The sequence below is a fragment of the Xyrauchen texanus genome, chromosome 15 (assembly GCF_025860055.1).
Source record: "Xyrauchen texanus isolate HMW12.3.18 chromosome 15, RBS_HiC_50CHRs, whole genome shotgun sequence".
NCBI lineage: Eukaryota > Metazoa > Chordata > Actinopteri > Cypriniformes > Catostomidae > Xyrauchen > Xyrauchen texanus.
In genome coordinates this window covers 24029681-24052535 of record NC_068290.1, presented here as the reverse complement: position 1 = coordinate 24052535, position 22855 = coordinate 24029681, and the positions used below count along the sequence as shown (strand labels likewise).

The window sequence follows — 22855 nt, the reverse complement described above, 5'->3', positions numbered from 1 at the left end:
TAATTCATCATTAAGCAAATAGTGTCCATACACTATTGCCAGTTAACACATACACATAGAGAGACACACAGGCATACACACAAATGGCCAAATTCGAATAACACAAACAAACACACACAACATGTGTGCACATAAAAGCAAATGTATTCATATAAGGGCACAGGTTGTACCCCGATCAACATGGTGTATACCGTCATCCCCATATTACATGTCAGACAGTTTAACATGCAAGAATCAATGCTAATATGATATTTTTTTTTACATTATTAACTGTTATGTATACTATAGCTTATATGGTTCTGTAGAACAGGTTACAAAATGTTATTTAAAAAGATTCTTGACAACTAAAATTAGGATTTTGTCATTTTTGCCATGTTTTTTTATTGAAAGGTATTAGCAAAAACATTTTCCATAAATGTAGTGTATACATCTTCTAATTTAAAGAAATGTTCCAGGTTCAATACAAATTAAACTCAATCAACATCATTTTTAGGTATAATGTTGATTACCACAAAAAGTATTTCGACTCATCCCTTCATTTAAAAAAAAAAAAAAAAAGCAAAAATAATATACAATGCTAAAATACAAGTCGTTTTAAGGACAACCACAAAAACGTAAACATTATACTTATTAGATTGATTTTCGAGTGGTATAACTTTACATAGATAAGTTTAGTAATCCTTACCAGGATTCTGGGGTTTGACACAGATAAGATTAGTAAGTAATTTAATCAGACTGATATCAGGTTAACATGTATAATATTTATGTACTTATGACTATTCTTTTGGTACAGTGAGCATTTTAATGTTTATGAACTGGCCCCTTTCACTTTTTTTGTAAGTGCCTTAATTAAACCACTTTTAGCTTATTATGTTTTCTTTTCTTTTTTATAAATAAGGGGCAAATGCTTTTGATCAAGCTTAACTTGCATTGAACCTGGAACATTCCTTTAAGCTCATCCCTATTACAAATGGACAAATCTGGACAAAATGTGTATAACATTTACCATACAACATTTGAATCAACTAAATCATATTCACAAATGATAACTACATGTTACATGGAAATCAGACAAAAGCAAAAAATTAGCAACAACTTGTGGAACAAAAAAAAATCATTTGATTTAGCACGTATACGGTAATACTCCGGTAAATGTAAGACTCCGGCATTACAAATTTTGTGTCAGTGTGACAATAACTCAAATGTCATCAATGCTTTTGTGCTTCGGCCTGTGGTCCACTCGTGTTGTTCTGTGCTTTCTGTTCACTCAGTGAGTTAGCCACGTAGCCCATCAGCCTCATATACTCCTCGAAACTGACCTTGCCATCCTGGTTGTCATCCAGTCCTTTCATCATGTCCTTCACTGCTGAAGAACTGTCTGTGTCCTAAGAGAGATAGAAAGAATGTATCACAATTTAGCATTGCTTACTAGTTTGGTCTATTTGCTTTAATGATACTATTTGTAAGATTTTGGTTAAAGGCAGGGGCATAACTACAGGGAGGACAGGGTGGACAGTAGGGCTGTCAAAATGGCTGAAAAACTAAATTCGAATTTCTTACTTAAATAATAATAATATTTAAGAATTATATTCGAATTCTTTAGACATTACTTTATGTTAAGAGGAAAAAAGTACTGTATTGTCCCCTAAACCCACAAGAGGGCGCAAGTGAGCGCAATGAGCAAATATAATCCAAATAAAGCATCGCATTTTTTATTGAAATTAAATGTTATGACTTTGTTTAAAGTGCATAACGTTTTAAAAAAAATCGTTCATAGATCAAATATAATTTCCTAAATGTGCATGCAAGGAAATTGAGGAAACAAAAGTGCATGTAACTGGAAGAGCATCAGTAATGATGCGTTATTCTGAAACTATCCACTCACTCACATATTGTTTGTCAAAAACACCAGACGGTCAACTTGATCTGCAGCAAGGGCTGTGCGTTTTTGTTGACAATGTGTTCAGCTGATGAAACACGCTCATCTCTGACCGATGTGCCAGTACTGGACTGTTTTAATAATGGCCCCTCGTCATGACATTCTCGAAAAAACACTTCGGGATGAGAAGACTGTTCTCAAGTTAGATGTTGTGGAGTGATATAGCAGCGGCTTCTTACAAAACTTACAGATGACGTGGGTTTTGTCAACAATCTCGCCTTCGATACTCCAGAAACCGAAGAAGCGCCACACAGCACTTTTAAGATGTTTTGGTGTAAGATCCTCTCCGTCTCCTCATTCTCTTTTTCAGCATTTTTCAAATTATCAATGCAGCCGTACCGCATCTAATGGTGTGAACTGGATAGGCTAACAAAAACAAACTGCGTCAGCTACGTCATCACCATGTCTCGCGCGCCTCCTGGCACGGTTTTTGCATTCGAATGTGCATTTTAAATTCGAGGCATATTCGTAATTCGAATTTTAATTTCACAGCCCTAGTGGGCAGCTGACCTATAGGGCCCGGGTGAGAGGTGGGTGATGAAAAATGACTGAGGCCCCCCAAGGAAGGGGCCCGACAGGTTCTTTGCATTGGGGCCCATAATATCCAAGTTACACCACAGGTTTATGTTTTCTTCATGTAAAACTCCATAGATAATTTACCTTAACAACATTATCTTTTTGAGAGAACATTTAACTCACTTTTAGTGCCCCTCAGTGGACATTTCACCTCAAAATTGCATAACGTAAATTTCATTTTGCAAAACTGTTGCCACAGTCATGTAATTTTAAATGAGATCAGGCTGGAAAATGTAATCATTACTTACCCTGTTATCGCTCCAAACCCATATGACTTCCTTACTTTTAAAAAAAATATTTTGAAAAATTTGAGAAATCTTCACATTGCTTTTTGCCATATATCAAAATTTAATAATTACTCTAGTCTTACAAGTTCCAAAAGGGACACAAAAAAAAAACACAGGAAAACCACATTACAGTACAGTACGACAATGCGCGTAGTCATGTAAATGCAAAAACAGCATTCCTTTACCACGGTTGACACGGCTAGATTTTTGCCCATTACACCGATTTCCCGTGGCATGTAAACACCTTTAACAATTTTCTCACCGGCTAATCCAATGTGCTCACGAGTTGAGCACATGTCTCTTCACGGCTTGATGTCTGTGGAGCGGAGGGGGGCGGGGCCGAGTCGGAATATCGCGCAATATTCCGACCCGGCCCCGCCCCCTTCCGCTCCACAATGTCAAAAGCAGAGAATAGCACGATTATTTCAAATCTTGTTTACACACAGTTTTCTTGCTGTCAGATATTTTTAAATAAAACATGCTCACTATTCACTTTTTATATCATTATATGAGCAGTGTGAAGGTTTTTACATTTTATCATACAGGTTTGGAACAACATAGGGTGAGTAAATAATTGCAGAATTTTAATTCTGAGTGAACTATACCTAAAAGCCGATGTGTGTCAAAGTTTTTGAGTTAAAATAATTTCTCCTATCATTCATAGGCTGATTTCTGAAACACTTCACCTGGAAGTATGTCTCTTTCAAAAGAGATTAAGAATACCAGATTTTCAATATGGACTGTTGAACCCAGCTGTACATGGGAACTCAGAGAAGCTGCTTACTGCCAGAATGTTGCCCAGCTGGCCCTGGACTAACTTTTGGAAACTCTTCCCACTCAGGCTCTCTTTCCCCCGTGCTGAAGACAGGTACTGCATAACAACCGTCTTAATGGCACTCTCCATATCTATAACTGTACAGAGAAGAGAGGAGAGAAGAACATAAAATATACAATCTGATTCTTGTGACAAGAAGGTATTTTAAGGACAGAGTCTAAATGTTGGTAAATTACATTTTAGGAACTGGAATAAAGAAAAGGTAGGCACTGGAAAATGTGTGACCTGAGGAGTGGTATGATGTTAGAATAATTAAAGAGTATGAAGAAGGGAGGTGAGAGAGAGACCTCACCTCCCACTCAGACCTCCCACCTGACCAGAAAAGCATGCAAAATCAATTGGAGTCAATTGGAATCTACAATAAAAATAGCCAAAACCCTTTAGACTATCAGATTAGCAGAGAAGAATTGGCAGATGCACTTAAGAAACTAAAACCCAGAAAGGCATGTGGTTTAGACAACATTAGAACAGAAATGCTGAAGCACATTCCAGCAGTAATGAAGGAGGCCTTGTTAAAACTCTTCAATCTGGTTCTGCAGTCTGGCTATTTTCCTGACACCTGGAGTATGGGCTTAATACACCCATTATATAAGAGTGGAGACAAATTCGACCCCAATAACTACCGAGGCATTTGTGTAAGCAGCAGTCTGGGGAAGACTTTCTGCTGTATCCTGAATGCCCAGATACAGGCCTTTCTTACCAAGCACAATGTCTTGAGTAAGAGTCAGATTGGATTCCTACCAAACCATCGCACCACTGACCACATTCACACGCTACACACAACAGTCAACTAGCACGTTCATCAATGTATGCATGCTTTGTTGAATTAAAAAAAGCATTCGATTCCATCTGGCATGATGGTCTATATTATAAAATTCTACAATCCGGCATTGGGGGTAAAACATACGACACTATCAAATCTATGTATTCAGACAACAGGTGCGCAGTTAAAATTGGCAATAAAAGAACAGAATTTTTCACTCAAGGGCGAGGAGTGAGACAGGGCTGCAGTTTGAGTCCAACTCTGTTCAACATTTACATTAATGAGTTACCAGTGCTACTGGAACAATCTGCAACACCCGGTCTTACTCTAAATAATTCTGAAGTAAAATTTCTTCTCTATGCAGATGATCTGGTGCTGCTGTCAGCTACTGCACAAGGGCTACAGCAGCACCTGGACCTGCTGGAGAACTACTGTCATAACTGGGCCCTGACAGTCAATCTGAAAAAAACTAAAATTATGATTTTTCAGAAAAAAACCAGATTACAGTACACCAGATACACATTCACTCTGGGAAACACTGCAATAGAATACACCCGACACTACGACTACCTCGGTCTAAAAATTAGTGCTTCAGGGGGTTTTGGTTTGGCAGTGAATGCACTAAAAGAGAAAGCTAGAAGAGCATTCTATGCTATTAAGGGCAAATTTACCCAAGTTGACATTCCTGTAACAATCTGGTGTAAAATCTTTGATAGTATTATTATGCCTATTGCTCTGTACGGATGTGAGGTTTGGGGTCCACTCTGTCTGGCAGATTACACTAGATGGGACAAACACCCCATAGAATCCATGTATGCAGAACACCTACTAATGCATGCCGGGAATTCAAAAATTTTGGACACACCTAAATTCAAGTTCCCCTAACACACTGCAACATGAAGCCCTTAAAACCCAAGAGCTGAAGCCTAAAACCAGTCCCCTTTGTCAGCTGTCTCTGAAACTCACAAACCCTCTAACAACTAACAAACACCAGTTTCACACCAGCACTGCTGAACTAAACCAGATCAGAATAAACCAAATCATAAAAGAAAGCAAAAATTCATATTTGGATCATTGGGGAAATGAAAGTAAAAACCAAAGCAAATTGGAATGTTATCTGGCCCTAAACAGAACATATAATCTATCAGAATATCTGCACACTGTAAGAGATCCAAAACAGAGACCCCCCAAATACAGACTCAGTGATCACAGACTGAACATAGAAAAAGGCCGACACAGACAAACATGGCTTCCAAAGGAAGAACAAGTCTGTGCTCACTGTGACATGGGTGAGGTCGAGACAGAAACACACTTTCTCCTTCACTGTGAGAAATGTACAGAGGTGAGAGAGAGATACCTCCACAAACTCTCAAACCTCATACCACAGTTTTCCAGTTGGGCAGAAACAGATCAGATGCTGGTGTTACTGGGGGAGGACCATCATGCATCAGTTGCAGCAAAATTCATTTTTGAGATGCACACCCTCAGAAACCAAATACTGCCTTAATGTACTTCATTCACAGTACTTTTATTTTCTTATGTTCATAATGTCCTGTTAAATGCTTATTTTATTTTATATTGTATATTATTATAGTTTTTATTTTATTTTATTCATTACCTGGCACCTTATTTTAATTCTATCTTTATTGTTATTTGTTACTATTTTATTATTATTATTTGTCTTGTCATTATCTGTTTTGTGTATTAATGCTTTGGCAATATTGTATGTAAACACAATCATGCCAATAAAGTACTTTTAAATTGAAATTGAAATTGAAAATTGAGAGAGAGAGAGAGAGAGAGAGAGAGAGAGAGAGAGAGAGAGAGAGAGAAAGAAAGAAAGAAAGAAAGAAGCAGATCAGGAGCATGTTGAGCTGTAGAGTGTATACCACAAGACAATGGAACCTATGATCTTTAACAGACATGCGATCTACTCAGGCCACAGGCTCATGTTACTTTTGGGGTTGCCTGCTACCTGTCTGTTACTCTCTCTCTCTCTCTCTCTCTCTTCTGACAACACACACACACACACACACACACACACACACACACACACACACACACACACACACAGTCCTTTCCCCTTGGATGAATACCCCTCTTTACCTGCCCTTCCAACACACAAAACAAAGCAATGAAGTGTAGCCTACTGTATTTCATATTCTTGTTGTCCCAGTCAAATAATTAATGATCTAATTTGGGTTTCCATCCTGTGACATTTAGCAAACTAATCCATGCAAGACACAGAAAGGATTATTAACAAGGTAGTGTACAAATTTACAGTAAAAAACAAAATTAATGGAAGGATTCTAAAATTCATCAAAAATGCATATAAAACAAATTATTAGTTTACGCATAGCTTGGCCATTGACATTTTTTAATATGAATGCACTGCAACTAGTTTCTCTTAAGTTTAACATTTTGAATTACCTTTTTGCCTTCGCTAGTTAATTGTAAGTATTCCTGTGGTGTAAAAAATAAAACATTTAAACAGGGACTAAAAACATAATGTTTTTCATTTCAGTTCGTTTTGAGCAGAAACTGTATTTTTTTGTTCCAGTTCCAGCATTCTGCTGCCTCTTTTCCAATTCGTAACCAGCTAGAACAAAATGAAAGAAAGATTTATGTATTTATTTTAATGAGAGTATTCTGTGCTAAGGGTGGGTAATGTACCAGTTGCAGCATTACCGGATCTCACAAGAAAAAAAGGGACCTGGTCGGCAATAACATGCTCAAAATAAGTGAGAATAAGCAATTACATTTTTCCCCATATGGGGGAATTATCAACATAGAAATCATGACAAGCATAGTACAGTAGCCTATATAAAATAACATATTTTCAATAAATATATTCTTAATGTTAAAAATGTCCCCAAATATATTTCAAATATTTCAAAAATACATCTGGCCATCTAAAATCAATTACAGTAATATCCAAAATCTCTCTCTGATGCATGCATGCATGCACACTTAAGCGTGTTTGGACTAGTATGTGTGCCAAATGATTTTATTTTAAACATGTAGTAATTATTTAATAATGTTTTAATTACAGATCTGCTTATCGGTTAAAACCCGGCATCAATTAATCATATCTAACAATAATTCAGTTAAGACTTGAAAATAATTGAAAAAAGTATCAGAATGTAATTAACCATTTATTAACTGGTTACCAATATTAATAAAGTTTTCACTCTGGAACAGTTGAATGGGATATTGTTCATGTTTCTGTACAAATATACCATATATAATCTCACAATTATTGTAATATGATGTCAGTTAAGCTGCATGCATAATAATAATAAATGCATTAGCAAATTATAGTATAGTATTGAGTATAGTATGTGACCCTACAGGACATGTCGATATTTCATGTGAACTACAACCCCAAAGTTGGGACATTATGAAAAATGAAATTAAAAACAAAAAGGATTGATTTGTAAATTATATTCATCCTTTGCTATATTGAAAGCACTAAAACTACACATTATATGATGTTTTACATTGTGAAATTTCATTGTTTTTTGAAAATGTACATCAATTTCAAATCAGATGATTGCAACATGCTCCAAAAAAGTTGAGACAGGGGCAATTTAAAACTAATAACAATTTGACGAGTTAAAATAACAAGGCGACGTGAAACAGGAGATGTTGTAGTATAGTATAGTTTACAAGGAGAATCCAAAAGCAGCCTAGTCCTTCATGAGCAAGGATCATTCAAGACTTGTCAATTTGCCAACAGATGCTTCAGCAAATAATCCAGCACTTTGAGAACAATGTTCCCCAAAGACAAATTAGAAGGAAATTGGTCAATTCACCCTGTACAGTGCACAATATGGTTAAACGATTCAAGGAATCTGGTCAAATCTCGGTGCATAAAGGGCAAGAAGAAAACCATTTCTGAATGCGTGTGATCTCAGATCCCTCAGACATCACTGTCTTAAAAAACATCATTCATCTGTAATGGATATCATGAGCATGGGTTTGGGATTACTTTAGTAAACCTTTTTTAGTCAACTCCATTCGCCGCTGCATCTACAGATGTAAGTTAAGACTTTACTATGTAAAGCAGAAGCCCTACATCAACACTGTCCAGAAGCGCTGCCGACTTCTCTGGGCTCAATCTCATCTTAGATGGAAAGTGGAACTGTGTTTTTTTGGTCCGATGAGTCCACATTTCCAAAATGTTTTGAAAAACAAAGCCGTTGTGTTCTCTGGGCCAAAGAGGAAAATGATCTTCCAAGCTGTTATTAGTGTCAGGTCCAAAAGCCAGTGTCTGTATGGACCAGGAGTGTGTCAGTGCCCATAGCATGGGTAACTCGCACATCTGTGAGAACATCATGAATGCAGACAGATATGTAAAACTTTGGAGCAACATATACTGCCATCCAGCACTGTCTTTTCCAGGGATGTCCCTGCATTTTACAGCAAGACGACTTCAAACCACATACTGCCTGGATTTCAAGTGCATGGCTATGTAAGCAGATGAATGGGGGAAAATTCCACTTTCTAAACTTAAACTTGTGTCTTCAGTGCCCAAATGCTTAATAAGTGTTATTAGAAGAAATAGTGATGATTCACAGTGGTAAACACTCGACTGTCCCAACATTTTTGGAGCGTATTGCAATCATCTGATTTGAAATGACTGTACATTTAAAAAAAAAAATAATTCACAAGGAAAACATCATATAATGTGTAGTTGTAGTGCTTTCAATATAGCAAAGGGTGAATATAATTTTAATCCTTTTTGTTTTTATTAGCATTTTTCATACTGTCCCAACCTTTTGGAATTGGTGTTGTACACATATACATGAGACAGACACCAATAGCTAACATGGCATGAGAAAATAATGATGCTCAAAAAAATGTAAAAGCCCTTATTGGACATAGTACGTTTAAATAATACAATAAGTATTTTACAATTCATAGCACGGCTGACACACTCACATACACCAAATATGTGTGTTTTTGATGTGGGTGTGACACAGAGGTAATCCTATAGGCCAAACAGGTAAATCTTCCATCTGATAGACGTCACACCTGACTACTTACACTACACCACTAACATTGGTACACTACACCAATGCCATTCTGCCAATTACTGATGCACCTCTATTAACCTAATTAGAAAGAGACAGGGAGGGAGGGAGGGGGAGAGAGAGAGAGAGAGAGAGAGAGAGAGAGAGCAGGGCTAGGACGAAAATTGCATTAAGACCAGGTTTATTTTACTGATAATCTAAGTTATCAGCAATCATGACAACACTTGCAGAGGGTAAGATCTGTAAGTGTTGTCGTTGATTCATACTGTGTGATACTGAAGCTCAGACTAGGTCAGACAACAGCAGAAGCATCAGAAAGGATGACTGATATGTGCTGCGAGTGATTCGTCCCGAAGGACCCAAACAAACGATCATGTAATGAGGTGCTGTGAAATTCAGACATTAACCAGGGCCACACAATATTATTCATACACTAGCTGCCAAAAGGTGCCTGCAAACGGTGAGCTGAAAAGTACTGGGACAGACTTGTTCTGACAGACTTGTGGTAGTACCTCAATCATGATACACAGGTTTTTATGCTCATTGGGTGAATAAAGACCTAACAGTGGCAAAATTAATGATCGTAATTGAAGTTCTTTTTATCTCTTAAAAGGGTAAGAACATAAAGATACCTCAAATAGAGAGAGAAAAAATATATATACAGGGTTGGGAGGGTTACTTTTCAAAAGTATTCCACTACAGATTACAGATTACATGCTGTAAAATGTCATTTGTAACGTATTCCGTTAGATTTCTTAAGGTCAGTAACGTATTCTAAATACTTTGGATTACTTCTTCAGCACTGGTAGATTTCTTTCACTTGTTTTGACAAAAAAAACTCTGCCAGTACAGTAAGAAAAAATACACGTGTTAAAAATACATTCTCTGAAAAAACGAAATATCTTATGCAGTGTTGTTTCAAAAACAAGATTAATCTAATTTATCTTTTTTTAAGGATTTTTAGATATTTTTAAAGGAAACCAATAAAAAAAATATTATCAAGAATAAGATTTTTGCCCTTATATCAAAGGTCTTACTAGGAAAAAATAAATCATGATCCAACTTGAATTTTATTGATTAAAAAAATATGATCGTGTCTGGTAACATGTGCATGTAAAATGGCTAGAAATAACATTTTAGCTTAGTGTAAAGCTGACAATTTACACAAGGTTTATTTCTATTTCTTCTGCTCCAAACTTACTGCAAACTTCTCTGTCTGCTTGTATGAATGTAACACATCATAAGAAAGTGTTTCACTGCATAATTTATATGTATAAATGTTTTCCATCTGAAACGACTAAATATTAAATGAAACAAATGACAATAAAATGCAAAGTAATCTCTTCAGTAATCAAAATAGTTTTTTAATGTAACTCTATTCTAATTACCAATTATATAAATTGTAAATGTAGTAGAATACAGTTACTTTTATTTTGTATTTTACAAAAAAATTTTCCAAAGATTTCAAACAAACTTCTTTCACGTTGTGATTATGGGGTATTGTTTGTAGAATTTTGAGGAAAATAATTAATTTAATCCATTTTGGAATAAGGCTGTAACATAACAAAATGTGGAAAAAGTGAAGCACTGTGAATTTCCAGATGCACTGTATATATATATATATATATATATTCTAACACATTATGGCCTATATAATACACTTTCATGTTTTTATTAAAAATATCACTCCTATTTTCAATTTTAAAGCATAAAACATAATTGAAAAAATATAGAAACATTTCATCTCAGGTCAGCTGGCTTCTCAAAAAAATGCTGCCATGTTACTTTTAATGGTCAAGTTTTTGTACAAAGTCACATGACCTACGAATTTGCAGGGATCCCTTATTCAATAATATTCACAGAAATGTGGCCCACTGACTCACTGATTCTCCTTCAGCCTCACCAATTTTTCTATCCACCAGGATAAAAAAAACCTTTTACGTTTATTGAATTGCATTCCACTCTTGGTCCTCTAGATGTCACTCCAGGCCACTTGTGGGCCTGTGTTGATCTTGACTGATTGTCACTAGGTGAGTATGTAAAGAATGGGATAAGAAAACTATTGACTGAATCAAAAAGGCATTGTTTTACAATTCTCATGGGATGGCTGTTGTACTTGTACAGGCAGGGTGTGGTTCTTAACACTTCAAGTTGTTCCCACATACTTCAGTTACAGTTTTTCAAACTGTAGAGCTCCTTGTCCCAACTTGACTGAGGGGCAGTTCAGACCAAGACGTTCTTGCGCTAAAAAAGCAAGAAGCAACGCATCTAACTGAACAGAACGCAGGTGTCTTGAGAGCATTTTTTGAAGGCTGAAGTTGTTTTATTATAGGATTTCACACCAAAATAATAATTCTCTTATCATTTACTCACCCTAATGGCATCTCAACTCATACTCTATGACATAATTTCTTCTGCAGAACACAATTCAATCCCCATTTACCAAAAATCTTCTCTTCTGCCCAGGTCTTAAAGCACTTCATGACAGAAGCTTGTTCACTCCTCCACAGGTTTGACACATACACACTTGCATGTTCACGCAAAAACAGACACAAGTTGCAAACGAGCATGCATGTGTGAAACGCAACTTCCAGGTGTATTGTGCATGTGTATGTGTTTGCGTGAACATGCAAGCGTCTATGTGTCATGCCTGAGGAGGTGTGAACAAGCTTCTCTCATGAAAGTACATAGGAGAGCTGGGCGGAAGTGAAGATTTTTGGTAAATAAAAAAGTCATTTTTGCTTTTATTCTCACCAAAAGCGATTCCCTTCAGAAGACATGGATTACACCAATCGAGTCATATGGATTATTTTTATGCTGCCTTTAAGTCCTTATGGGAGCTTAAAAGTTTTTGATCCCATTGACTTGCATTGTATGGACAGAAACACCTTCTACATCATTCAAAAATGTGTTTGTGTTCCACAGAGAAAGGTCAACCGAATCTGAAAGTACATGATGTGTAATGTCTGTCCAAAGATGAGATCCACGCAATCCATTTGTCATTGAATAATGTCTCTTTTAATATCCTTTCTGTTCTTTGTAGTTTTTTGGTCAAAAACAACAAAAAAGAAACATTAATTCTCTTCAAACTTTTCAGTGACGCGATAAAGAAACTGTGCGCTCTCTTTAATATGCGCTCACTGGCCGAACTGCTGGTAGACTTAAAGTAAACTAGAGTACCGTTTTAGCTCTTGTTCTTACAATGTAGATACTTGTAAATAGCACAAACTATGTATGTAAACAATAAACACTTTATAAAACATATGTTTGCTATAATAAGTACAATTTCAAGACATCATATTTATTGATGAAATACATTCAATTTGTAAAATCTGACCAAAATTATGACAAACAAATGACACAATGTTTTTTATTGTAGATTATATTTCGTAATGTACCAAGTTAGAAGGCGCCCTGATTATTAAACAGCATTAGCTAAGGGATCGTGTTTTTCACACAAAATTGACATTATTATTAAAATATACCTAAAATTTAATTGATTAATATCAGTAATAATAATGAATTAATGATAATGTTAAATGATAATAGACTTTGATACGTATCTTTGATTTTGTGTCTATGAAGGGGTACTTCAGCCTTACTGGTGGTGGTGCTGTGGGGGACAAAAAGGGTTGGGAAACACCCATTTTTAGATGAACTACTCCTTTAATTTGACACGGCGTCTAGAAAACATTTATAATATAAAACAGTTATTTCGTGTGAATTTATGCGCTGATTTATGCGTTGTTTTTTCCCAGTGTTTGCAAACGTTCTCTCTCTCTCTCTCTCTCTCTCTCTCTCTCTCTCTCTCTCTCTCTCTCTCTCTCTCTCTCTCTCTCTCTTTCTCTCTCTCTCTAAGGTGTGATTTCCCGAGCGTGCATCGAACTGTCACCACTTGAAAGACAAGTTGCCCTGAGCAGCACGCGGTTATCGGATGGCTCCTACATCACTGCCTTATCTCTGTATTCATAATTAACGGCATCGGTGCTGACACATTGAGGTCGAAAATCGAGCACATTTCCCTCGTACGGTCCCCTATAGTCGACCACAGTTTACCGAGCATTAACAATTCTATTGACCTAATCCAGAGGATTTGCCATAGAAGCCACTATTTTGCGCTCTGAGAAAACGCACCGAATTAATAAACAGCAGGTTTCTTATTTCTCCTTTCAGTGTAAAGACAGGCAGCTTAAGTAAGGCTACATACATTACATCTACATAGAATTGGATAGGTAGCCTATGTTAGCCTGCGGTCACCCGTAAGGTTTGATATAAACGGAAAGTGACCCATTTTCATTGGACATGAAAGTTTCTTTATGGAACTTGATAGCCTACCTAAATTCTTTGTTCACAACAACAGAACAAAGAACAAGTTAAATGAGGCGTGTCCAAAACACAGATATAGTAAAAAAGAACATGCGTTAGAATACCCGTAAAGTCACCTAATTCCAGAGTAAATCGACCAAATAACAAAACAATAATAACCTATTAAATTCCACACACACACACACACACACATAGGCTACACACACACCACATAGCATCAAACGAGAATGCTTACCAAGTTTTGTGACCCAAACTGTTCTGCTTGTTCTTGCCTCTTCCAAGTTAAGTCAGTAGAATGCCTATACAATGCCTCATCCTTGAATTCCTATCTTCCCAAGTTGCCTTTTTTTCATCAAATCGCTGGGCGTATGCCCAGAACATTTTGGGTGGGGAAAACAGGAGATATTACTCAACAGAGATGTTTGGTGAACATAGCTCCCTTGAAAATGTGTGTAGTGAGTTGTGTTTTAGAAAGTATATAATATTTACCACTTTGCTCGTTATCCTATAACCATCTAAAACATTTACTGATTTGTGTTGTATTACTCTGATTTATGGGTTTTTGTGTCAACTTTATGGTCCATGCCTTAACAACCAGTAAGTGTATGCCTGTCACATGTAGGAGCATGTAGTTAGTTGTTGCACAAAAGACTAGTGAGACACTGACAAAGTGAGATCATCATCCAGCCACACCTTGAGAGTTTAGCCAGATACAATTTAGATACAAGTTTTAGGCCAACATGCTTTGCAATTTAAGCAAAAGAAGTTTAAATCTTTAAGCTATGGAGGTGTTTTTATTATTATTATGATTATTATTTTAAGATTTCCTGTTTCAGTGGCATGCCCACAATTAGAGGCTTGGAATAAAAAAAAAAAAAAAAAGAAAGAAAAGAAACAAAAATGGTCAAGTGTTTGATATCATTTACAGAAAACATTTTTTAAAAAAAAAAATATATAGATTACGATAAATTATGAGACTCTCAGCAGAATCTGATAAAAAATCACAAAACTTTACTTTTTCCTTTTTTTCTGATTTAAAATTATATATCTCAGGATGTAAATAAGGTACCTTTGAAAAACCTTTTGTTTTGCTCCCAATCATGTTACCTCTGAGCAATGTTTTCTGTTTATACGACAAAGCAATCAAAAGTTATAGCTTTACAAAAATAATTTGTCCAAAAGTATCTCTGAAAAAATAAAACTATATTTGTACATAAGAACTAATTATACATACAAATACAACAATAACTAAAGGTATGCTGTCTCTCCAAAGCATGCAGGCATGAGTAACAAGATCTCATTCAGTTCCATTCTGTGTTATTTGAGTCATCATTGAGTCTATGTCATGCTCTTGGCGCCATCTCTTGGTGGCCATGTATAATTAGAGTGAACGATCCTCTCTGCCCATACTTGGATAACTTCCACCTCTGGTTGCAGTGATACGAATCCTATTATGATTGGTTTAGCGTTCCATGACGCTGGACAATGTACATAACCCAGTAAGGCTAACATTTTTTTAGCCAGCTATTGCATTATGTGCTCTGTGCACACTGTGTTTTGTGTGAATTATCTGATTGTCTTCACATACAATTACATTGCATGTAGGCTCTATGTAATGGTATGTGATATTGTGTCTGATTTTTTTCCATAAAATTAAAAGCAAAAACAGTGCTTATAAGCAACACCTGTTTACATGCAATATGTTTGTCAAAATCACACACTTAGCTTTTACTCGCTATATTTTTGTGAGTAAAACAAATAGGCTGGTTGTATTCTAATCTTTGAGAGCTTTCCAACAACATATGACACATATCTATTTGATTAGTGTTATGTTTTTACCAATTACAATAATATGCACATTGTAAAATTATTAATACATTATAAAAACGGAACACTTCTGGTTTGTCTGCAAATTTCTGCTCAGTTTTGGTCATAATCCCTACATGCATTGTAAACAAAAGCTTCTAAACTTTAAAACGATACCTATTTTGTTTTGGTCAAGACTGTAGTTATTAATATTTAGATAATAATTTTTTTCTCTGCAGACCTGCCGGCAAGCTTAAGGGGTTAAGAAGACATTTTTACCCTATTGTGCTGTATGAAAATATAGCTTTGTATATGCAAGAGAGGGAGAGAGAGAGAGAGAGAACGAAAGAATGTATGTGTGAAATAGGAAACCCTTGCTTAGAGGTAGACAGCAGCATACCAAAACACAATTATCAGAAACATGTGCTTTCCAATTTCCAAGACAAAACACTCACAGTCCAGTGATTCTCCTTCACCGTCTTCACTAAGCCGACAGTATCTGTGTTTTGGAAGGCACTATGCAAGATTAAGGTTTGTTTACCTTGAAAAAGCAAAGTTTGCTATCAGTATTAATAGTTCTGGCAGTAAGTGTCATTACATTTGAATAATAATGAAATGAATGTGAAAAGTATGAGCAAAAAGACATATAAAAGCAAATTCATCATTTTTTTACATTAAATTGGTCAAATAACGTTTATAAAAAGTTTATAAGCTAAGTTTTCAGTGGTTGCCATTATCATTTTAATGTTAATATTTTGTTGGCCCTCTGCTGGCTATAAAAATCTCTGACCTAAATCAGGATGATCTGCCAGTAGTTTAAAGGGAAAATTTACCCAAAAATGAAAATTCTCTCATCATTTACTCACATCACACCTTCTAAGATGTGTGTGAGTGTTAATTTTTTTGCTGCACAACACAACCAAAGATTTTTAGAAGAATATCTCAGCTCTGTGAATAGTGAATGGTGATCAGGCCTCTGAAGCTCCAAAAAGGAGATAAAGTCAACATAAAAGTAATCCATAAGACTTCAGTGGTTTACTCAATGTCTTCTGAAGCAGTTGGTTTTGTGTCAAAACAGACCAAAATATGACTCCTTTTCACTGTACATCTGGTCATTGCAGTCTCTAGGCACGATCATGATTTCAAGCTCAATTACACTTCCTAGTTTTTATGCATGCACAGTGTGCTAGATGGCTTAAGATGTGAAATCAAGCTTGAATTATGATAATTTACTTGCATTGTATGGACATTCAGAGCTCAGATATTCTTCTAAAAATCTGTGTTTGTGTTCAGCAGAAAAAAAGAAGGTCATACACATTTGGGATGGCATGAGGGTGAGTAAATGTTTTGAGAATTTTCATTCTCATTCATTGGGGTGAACTAACCCTTTAAGCTGTCATGCTTGTCTGTTTCTTTTGTGGGATGAGCTATGTTAAATATATAATAGATAGCACATCTTCCCAGAAAACTCTATCAGGATGTATCCTACTACCTTTTTAATTAACCTGTTAAAAACATGTTGTCATGTCTATGACAGAGCAAGAAAATAGAAGCCGCTCTGTTTAATATTGCCCTCCAGTGTTTAACAGAGGCCATTGCCAGAAATGAGAGAGAGAGAGAAGGAATAATGTTGCATTACAGAGTAAAGTGTCCAGGAGGAGTTTATAAAGAAAATAAAAAGTAAATTGTTATTGTTATTATTATTATTATTATTATTATTATTATTATTATTCAGATATCTCTGTGTGAGAAGAAGACGTAGAGATGCTCTTGCTGAGTTATTACAGTATAAATGTTAACATTTCTAAGATGGAATATGTGAAAATAAATCTTTCACTGTTTCTTTAACATGGTCGCTTTTTCCTCCCTTGAAAGAACACAACAATAACGGTTTCATAAGGGGAACTGAAAGCATGCTTTTTAGTCTGCATTTAATTTTAGCATCAAAAAGTGAGGCCTGTGGTTTAATGGTTGTGTGTTTATTAAGTCAAACATACATACATGTATATCCCTCCCCCTCTACACCTCTCCTTCTCTTTCTAGAGTATCTCATTTCCTCCATTTTCTGAGAGTCTTTTGTCCTAGACAGTCAAGGCCCAGAATCTTTAGGAAAACATCTTCTGGTTAACATCATCTGTCATAAAAAATCAAATAAATTGAAAGCTATTTTCTGTTGCACAAATTATGTGCAGGAACATTGATGAGAGCAATAATATCAGTTTAACAATTAAGTGAAGATGACAATCATACAGAAATGAAAATAAAAAAGATAGGTTTTTTTTAGATAGATAATAAGCTTTAAATGAACAGGTTAATGTACAGTATCAATACACATTTTATAAATGTATAATGGATTTATTTTAACACTGCACCATGACAACATGATGTTGTCCTTATTCATTCAAGGGTTTGTGGAAGGTCGCAGGTGGGCACTCCGTAGTCTCAAGAAGCATCCTGAAAAACAATTAATTAATATTATTTCAAATGTAGTTTAATGCCTGTAGCATAGTTATTTTTTGTTAAGCATCAGATACTTGTCTTAAAGTCATCATATTCATAATTTGCATTGTGCCAACCTCAGTTAAGTGTTTGGATTTCACGCAGTATCCATGTTATTCAGAGTCTTGCCAATGCCCTATCCCCTCACTTTTCTCACCTCGTCTTCCTCTACAATGTTCCTTCTTAGACGATCCCAGAAGTGCACTCTATCCCCTCTGTCCTCTGGCCAGTCCAGATATGTACGGGATCTCATCATTTTGGCCAAACTATAGAAAATAGTGATACGAGTATTAATGCAATTTATTAAACTAATTAATATTTTTTATTTAAAAAAAGGTCCATAATATGTGCAATGGTTTAATTACCGATGGAAAGCAGAGAGCTCAAAGGGAGAGATGTGTTCAAGGAAGATGAGGATGAGACGGTGTTTCTGATCTTCCAGCAGCCAGTGGGTGGCTAATCGCATCTCCAGACTGCACCAGTCACTACGTAGATACCAGCGACTTATCAAACAAACTGTGCACTGGCTGCTGTAGATGCTCTCTGCAATGTTGTCCACTATACTTTTCCCCACCTACAAAATGTGTTACAACAAATTATTATATTGGCTGTTATACAAACCTGGTTTAGGTTTTTTTATTCTTTTTTTTTTATCCCAAAACTGAGACCAAAATTTCTAACACTATCTTCACCTAGAGTTTTCAAGATAAATCCACCAAACCAGTTACAGACCTTCAGACTGTCCCTGAATAATGTGCTATGGATTTTCTAACTGATCTGACATATGGTTTTCACACAGCATTTGGTCAAATATCTGTCAAATCCTATAAACTTATATTGACAGAATCTAAATCTAAAAGTAAACAACCACACACTAGACCTTTTAAAGCTATGTCCACATTTTTTTCGAACTACTCTCAATACACACTGCCTTTTTCAAGTGTTTTCCAAAAGTTGCTCGTCGACACTAAAACGTATGAAAACTCCCCTTACTGCACATTCAATAAATGGCTGTTCTATGTACGGTCTAAAACTGAATTGTCCTAATGTTCTGTCGCTGGACAGCAATTCCGAATAAACTTCCCATCGCCTTTGAAGGAATGCAATGTAAAAGTTGCACTAAGTAACATTACAACGCTCTCAAAGTGAATAGCAAGCACAACAACACCACAACAACATGGGCCACCATCTTGATTGTTTTGGGTTGACTGCATCACATGACAACAAATACATCATAATTTTCAGATGTCTCCATTTGCCCTGTCCACACTACAAAGCAAAGACAGCGTTTTCAAATGTATCCACTGGGGAGAACATTTTCTAAAAGTTTAGGTTTGGCTTTCAAAAACACAGTCTCAGTGTGGACAGAAGGCCAAAATGTAGAAAAAAAGGCGTGTTTTCAAACATATTAGTGTGGATGTGGCCTGGTGCTGTAAGCTATTTTAGTTGTGTTGGAACTTCCATGAGACTGAGCAGTTGAACTAGACATGCCCCTCTTTCCATAACACTGTCCTCGAAAGATAGTGATGAGATCTTCACAGAACAGTAGAGTAGTATTGCATCTTCTCAAGGTTGTCTCACAAATGTAGCAAAATAGCAACCTCAGCTGACAAATGTTTCTAAATATGACATTAAACCTGAATGTTCCGCTTCAACTGCTATGCTGTGAGTACCTGCAAAATGATTGACAGGCAGAAAGCAAATCAAAGTCTTCTGATTAGCCAATCAGAGAATGTGTCTGTGGCCTACAGTCACTTTTATGTTTGCTGTTTACATAGTGCTGTCACAGAGACTGATGAAATATCTCAGAAAAATGATTTTAGTGAAATCTTTTAGGGAGAAGGACCATTTTTCTGTATAAACTCAACAACAACAGAGTTATTCACTCTGCATCTGATGTTTTTACTATTTTTCATTTTACATGATCAAATAAAACATTGTTTAGAGACTCACCTCAAAGTCTCTGTTGTGCAGACATAGCCTCAGTCTAGGGTGACCTTGTTCCTCCAACCTTGGAGCCATCTCCCTCAGGACCCAGGCTTCATCACGGCAACAGAATGACACGAAGGCATCATACTTCACTTCCTCCATCTCTCCATCCACCCCCTCAAATCTTCTTCTCCTTCTGTGCCATTGCCGACCAAACCTCCTCTCCAACCATCCTCTCAGGCGGAAGAATAGGACCACAGAAGGCCAGCGAAAAAAGTGATATCCAACTGCCACTGACAACAGCAGATAAATGCTGACAGCTGTGCCTAGATAGCACAAGAACTGTGTGTCAGTCTGACACAGCTTTTCCATGGTTTCCAAAAAGTTGTATTTGTGGTAGTGCCAGACACATTGCTGCTTCTGAATGTAGATTACTTGCACTTCTGTGGTGCTTTCTGCCCAATCAAAAATCCAGCCATTCTTACAATCACACTGGAAGTCCACTTTGTCTAGAACAAAGGCTGTTAGCGCAGGCAAAACATCAAACATCCCATCAGTCAAGAATAAAGGGCTGTCACTGTAGAGACGCAACAGCTGCAGAGACTTCAGGTCTTTAAACATGCTTTTTGTCAGGAAGCTGAGATGGCAGTTTACCACTACAAGGGTTTGGAGTTGTGTTAGGTTCCAGAAGATTCTTCCAACATCTGTATGGTTTAAGAAGTTGAGGTTGATGAGCTTGAGACGCTTTAGATTGTGCAGAGTGTTAATTTCTGTGTAACTGGTAGTCACTCTTTCAGAGTCTCCTGAGAACTCAAAGGATTCTAGGTTGGGGAAATATGGTGCCAAGAAGTCAGATTTACATATGAAATATCTGCATTTTACTTTCAGCTCTCGAACAGCTTTAAAAATGGGATTATTACAGTCTGAACAATCCAATCGGTCTCCATTTAGCTCCAAATTAAATGTTCCATTGGGCCGTACTGTTTGGCCCATGTAAAGATTAGTTCCATAATGTGCATCAATATGCAACCGCTGCATATTTTTTGGAAATCCATAGAAAATCCTATTTATATGTAGCTCATAAACATATTCCAATTTGCCCAATGTCAGTTCTCGAAGCTCAACCTGGTCCTTAAATGTTCTATCCTCAATAGTTTCAATAATGTTATCATTGATAAGCAGGACCTCCAAAGTTCGGAGTGATTTGAAATCTTTTGCACCAAGATATGAGATCTTGTTTGAGTCAAGCTTGAGGGTTTTCAAGTGAAGCAAACCACGAAATGCATGAGGCATCAGTTTTTGTATGGCATTATTGCTGAGAAAAAGCTGCTCGAGAAGAGGCATACAAGCAAACTGGTCTCCTTTGAGATCTGTAATTAAGTTTTCTGTGAGGTCAAGTGCTGTTATGGGCCACACAGTTTCATTAACATTAACACAGAATGGAGCTTCAATCAACATCATATGGGACATTTGCAGTGCCTGTATCCCAGTTTTTTCTGTCCAGAAGCTGAAGTCTATATGCTCTACCTTTGATCTGCTGATGGCTAATGTTCTCAAATCTGCCCCACAATCCTTGAAATCCTCTGTAGTCAATCTGTCTGTTGCTATTAAAATGAGGCTGAGTGACTGCAGATGAAGACGAGAGACAAGCTGACACAAGTCTCTGAAATTTGTGGAGTACATGTCCAAGTAATTCCCTGTCAAACTCAGCTCATACATTTTTCCAACCCCAGACTCCCAAATACTTCTAAGCCTCTCACCCCTGAACTCTAGAAAAAGACTGGAGAGGTTCTGGAACACATCCAGCGAGTGTGCTTGAATGAATTGGATACGGTTCCCCATTAGATTAAGATTCTGAATACCTGCAAGGACAGTCATAGGCCAGGTCTTTGACCGCTCTGGACATCCATTGTTCTCAATGGTTGAAATTCCACTGTCAATAACATTTAAGTCCTTAAGATGGGACATTCCAACCGGAAGATAACAAAAAATACTACTAAGGTCCTGTTCACAAGTCCTGGTAATGTCTAGTCGACTTAACTTAATCAATTGCTCAAATATGCTGCTTGATACATTAGCCAACCCCACACCTATGAGTGTCAACTCCTCTAAATTAGTCAAACCAGCAAATGCATGACCTTCCATTGTAACAGACCTACAATCTACATCACTGAAAAGCATCCACAAATAGTTTAGATTAGAGAGTCCTGAAAAGGCACCAGAATGAACCCTCACCAGGCTTCTGCCATCTATTTGAAGAATCTCCAAAGAAGGCAAGTGTGAAAAGGCATTTGCAGGAATGCCTGTATTATCACCGATGATACAAAGAGATCTAACCTCCGGGCCTACCTCTGACAGATCTGAAAGCAGGTCTGAAACATTGCAGTCTGCGTATGGACCCATCCCTGGATAATAGTTACAGTGTGGTGTCCTCGGCATGTCCCTGAGAAGATGTTCCTCCAAAGTAATACAGTGTTTTCTTACAAGAGCAAATGCGACATTGCAGATTTTCAAACATAGTACAAATCTCCACCAGAAGGAAAAACGAGTTGAGTCAGACACATACACACCCATTGTGGAGGGACTCAAGATGCATAAAATGATCCAAATATGTGTTTCTTACACCAAAGATGCTTCTTGCGTTCTTCAGATCTGTTTACATGCTTTTGCTCTGCAGAAATATTTCATCTATGCTGCTGTATCCTCTTGCTTTAAGTCTGCCCCTTACTTCTTCTTTCACTCTGAAAAAAAAGAGTGTAGCACAGGAGGAACTGAGAAAAGCATTTTCTATTTAAAATGTTTCTTACTACTCTAAAACACTAGCCTCTAGTGATCTAAACAATTTGTAATGAGTAGATA

At 36.7% G+C, this 22855-nt stretch overlaps 2 protein-coding genes across 2 annotated transcripts; both read right to left on the bottom strand.

Moving 5' to 3' along the window:
* Positions 1–124: 124 nt before the first annotated feature.
* On the bottom strand, positions 125–14164 carry LOC127656285 (protein S100-A13-like). Its single transcript, XM_052144534.1, has 3 exons — positions 13998–14164; positions 3587–3714; positions 125–1385 (listed from the first exon to the last, which is right to left on the bottom strand). Exons 2-3 carry the CDS (start codon positions 3704–3706, stop codon positions 1209–1211), a joined length of 297 nt encoding a protein of 98 aa, XP_052000494.1. The 5' UTR covers positions 3707–3714; positions 13998–14164; the 3' UTR covers positions 125–1208.
* Positions 14165–17555: 3391 nt separating this feature from the next.
* Positions 17556–22645, bottom strand: LOC127656249 (toll-like receptor 13). Its single transcript, XM_052144470.1, has 4 exons — positions 20021–22645; positions 18433–18641; positions 18225–18333; positions 17556–18022 (listed from the first exon to the last, which is right to left on the bottom strand). Exons 1-4 carry the CDS (start codon positions 22568–22570, stop codon positions 18011–18013), a joined length of 2880 nt encoding a protein of 959 aa, XP_052000430.1. The 5' UTR covers positions 22571–22645; the 3' UTR covers positions 17556–18010.
* Between the last annotated feature and the right edge of the window lie 210 nt (positions 22646–22855).

What these genes read in the sequence shown, in the direction of transcription:
- LOC127656285 (XM_052144534.1), bottom strand. Translation starts at nt 3,706, where the DNA reads ATGGAGAGTGCCATTAAGACGGTTGTTATGCAGTACCTGTCTTCAGCA. An exon ending in AGCTGGGCAACATTCTGGCA is followed by an intron (nt 1,386 to 3,586) that starts GTAAGCAGCTTC and finishes TATCTCTCTTAG; the next exon opens with GACACAGACAGTTCTTCAGC.
- LOC127656249 (XM_052144470.1), bottom strand. Translation starts at nt 22,570, where the DNA reads ATGGGTGTGTATGTGTCTGACTCAACTCGTTTTTCCTTCTGGTGGAGA. An exon ending in TGCACAACAGAGACTTTGAG is followed by an intron (nt 18,642 to 20,020) that starts GTGAGTCTCTAA and finishes CACATTTTGTAG; the next exon opens with GTGGGGAAAAGTATAGTGGA. An exon ending in GAGCTCTCTGCTTTCCATCG is followed by an intron (nt 18,334 to 18,432) that starts GTAATTAAACCA and finishes TATTTTCTATAG; the next exon opens with TTTGGCCAAAATGATGAGAT.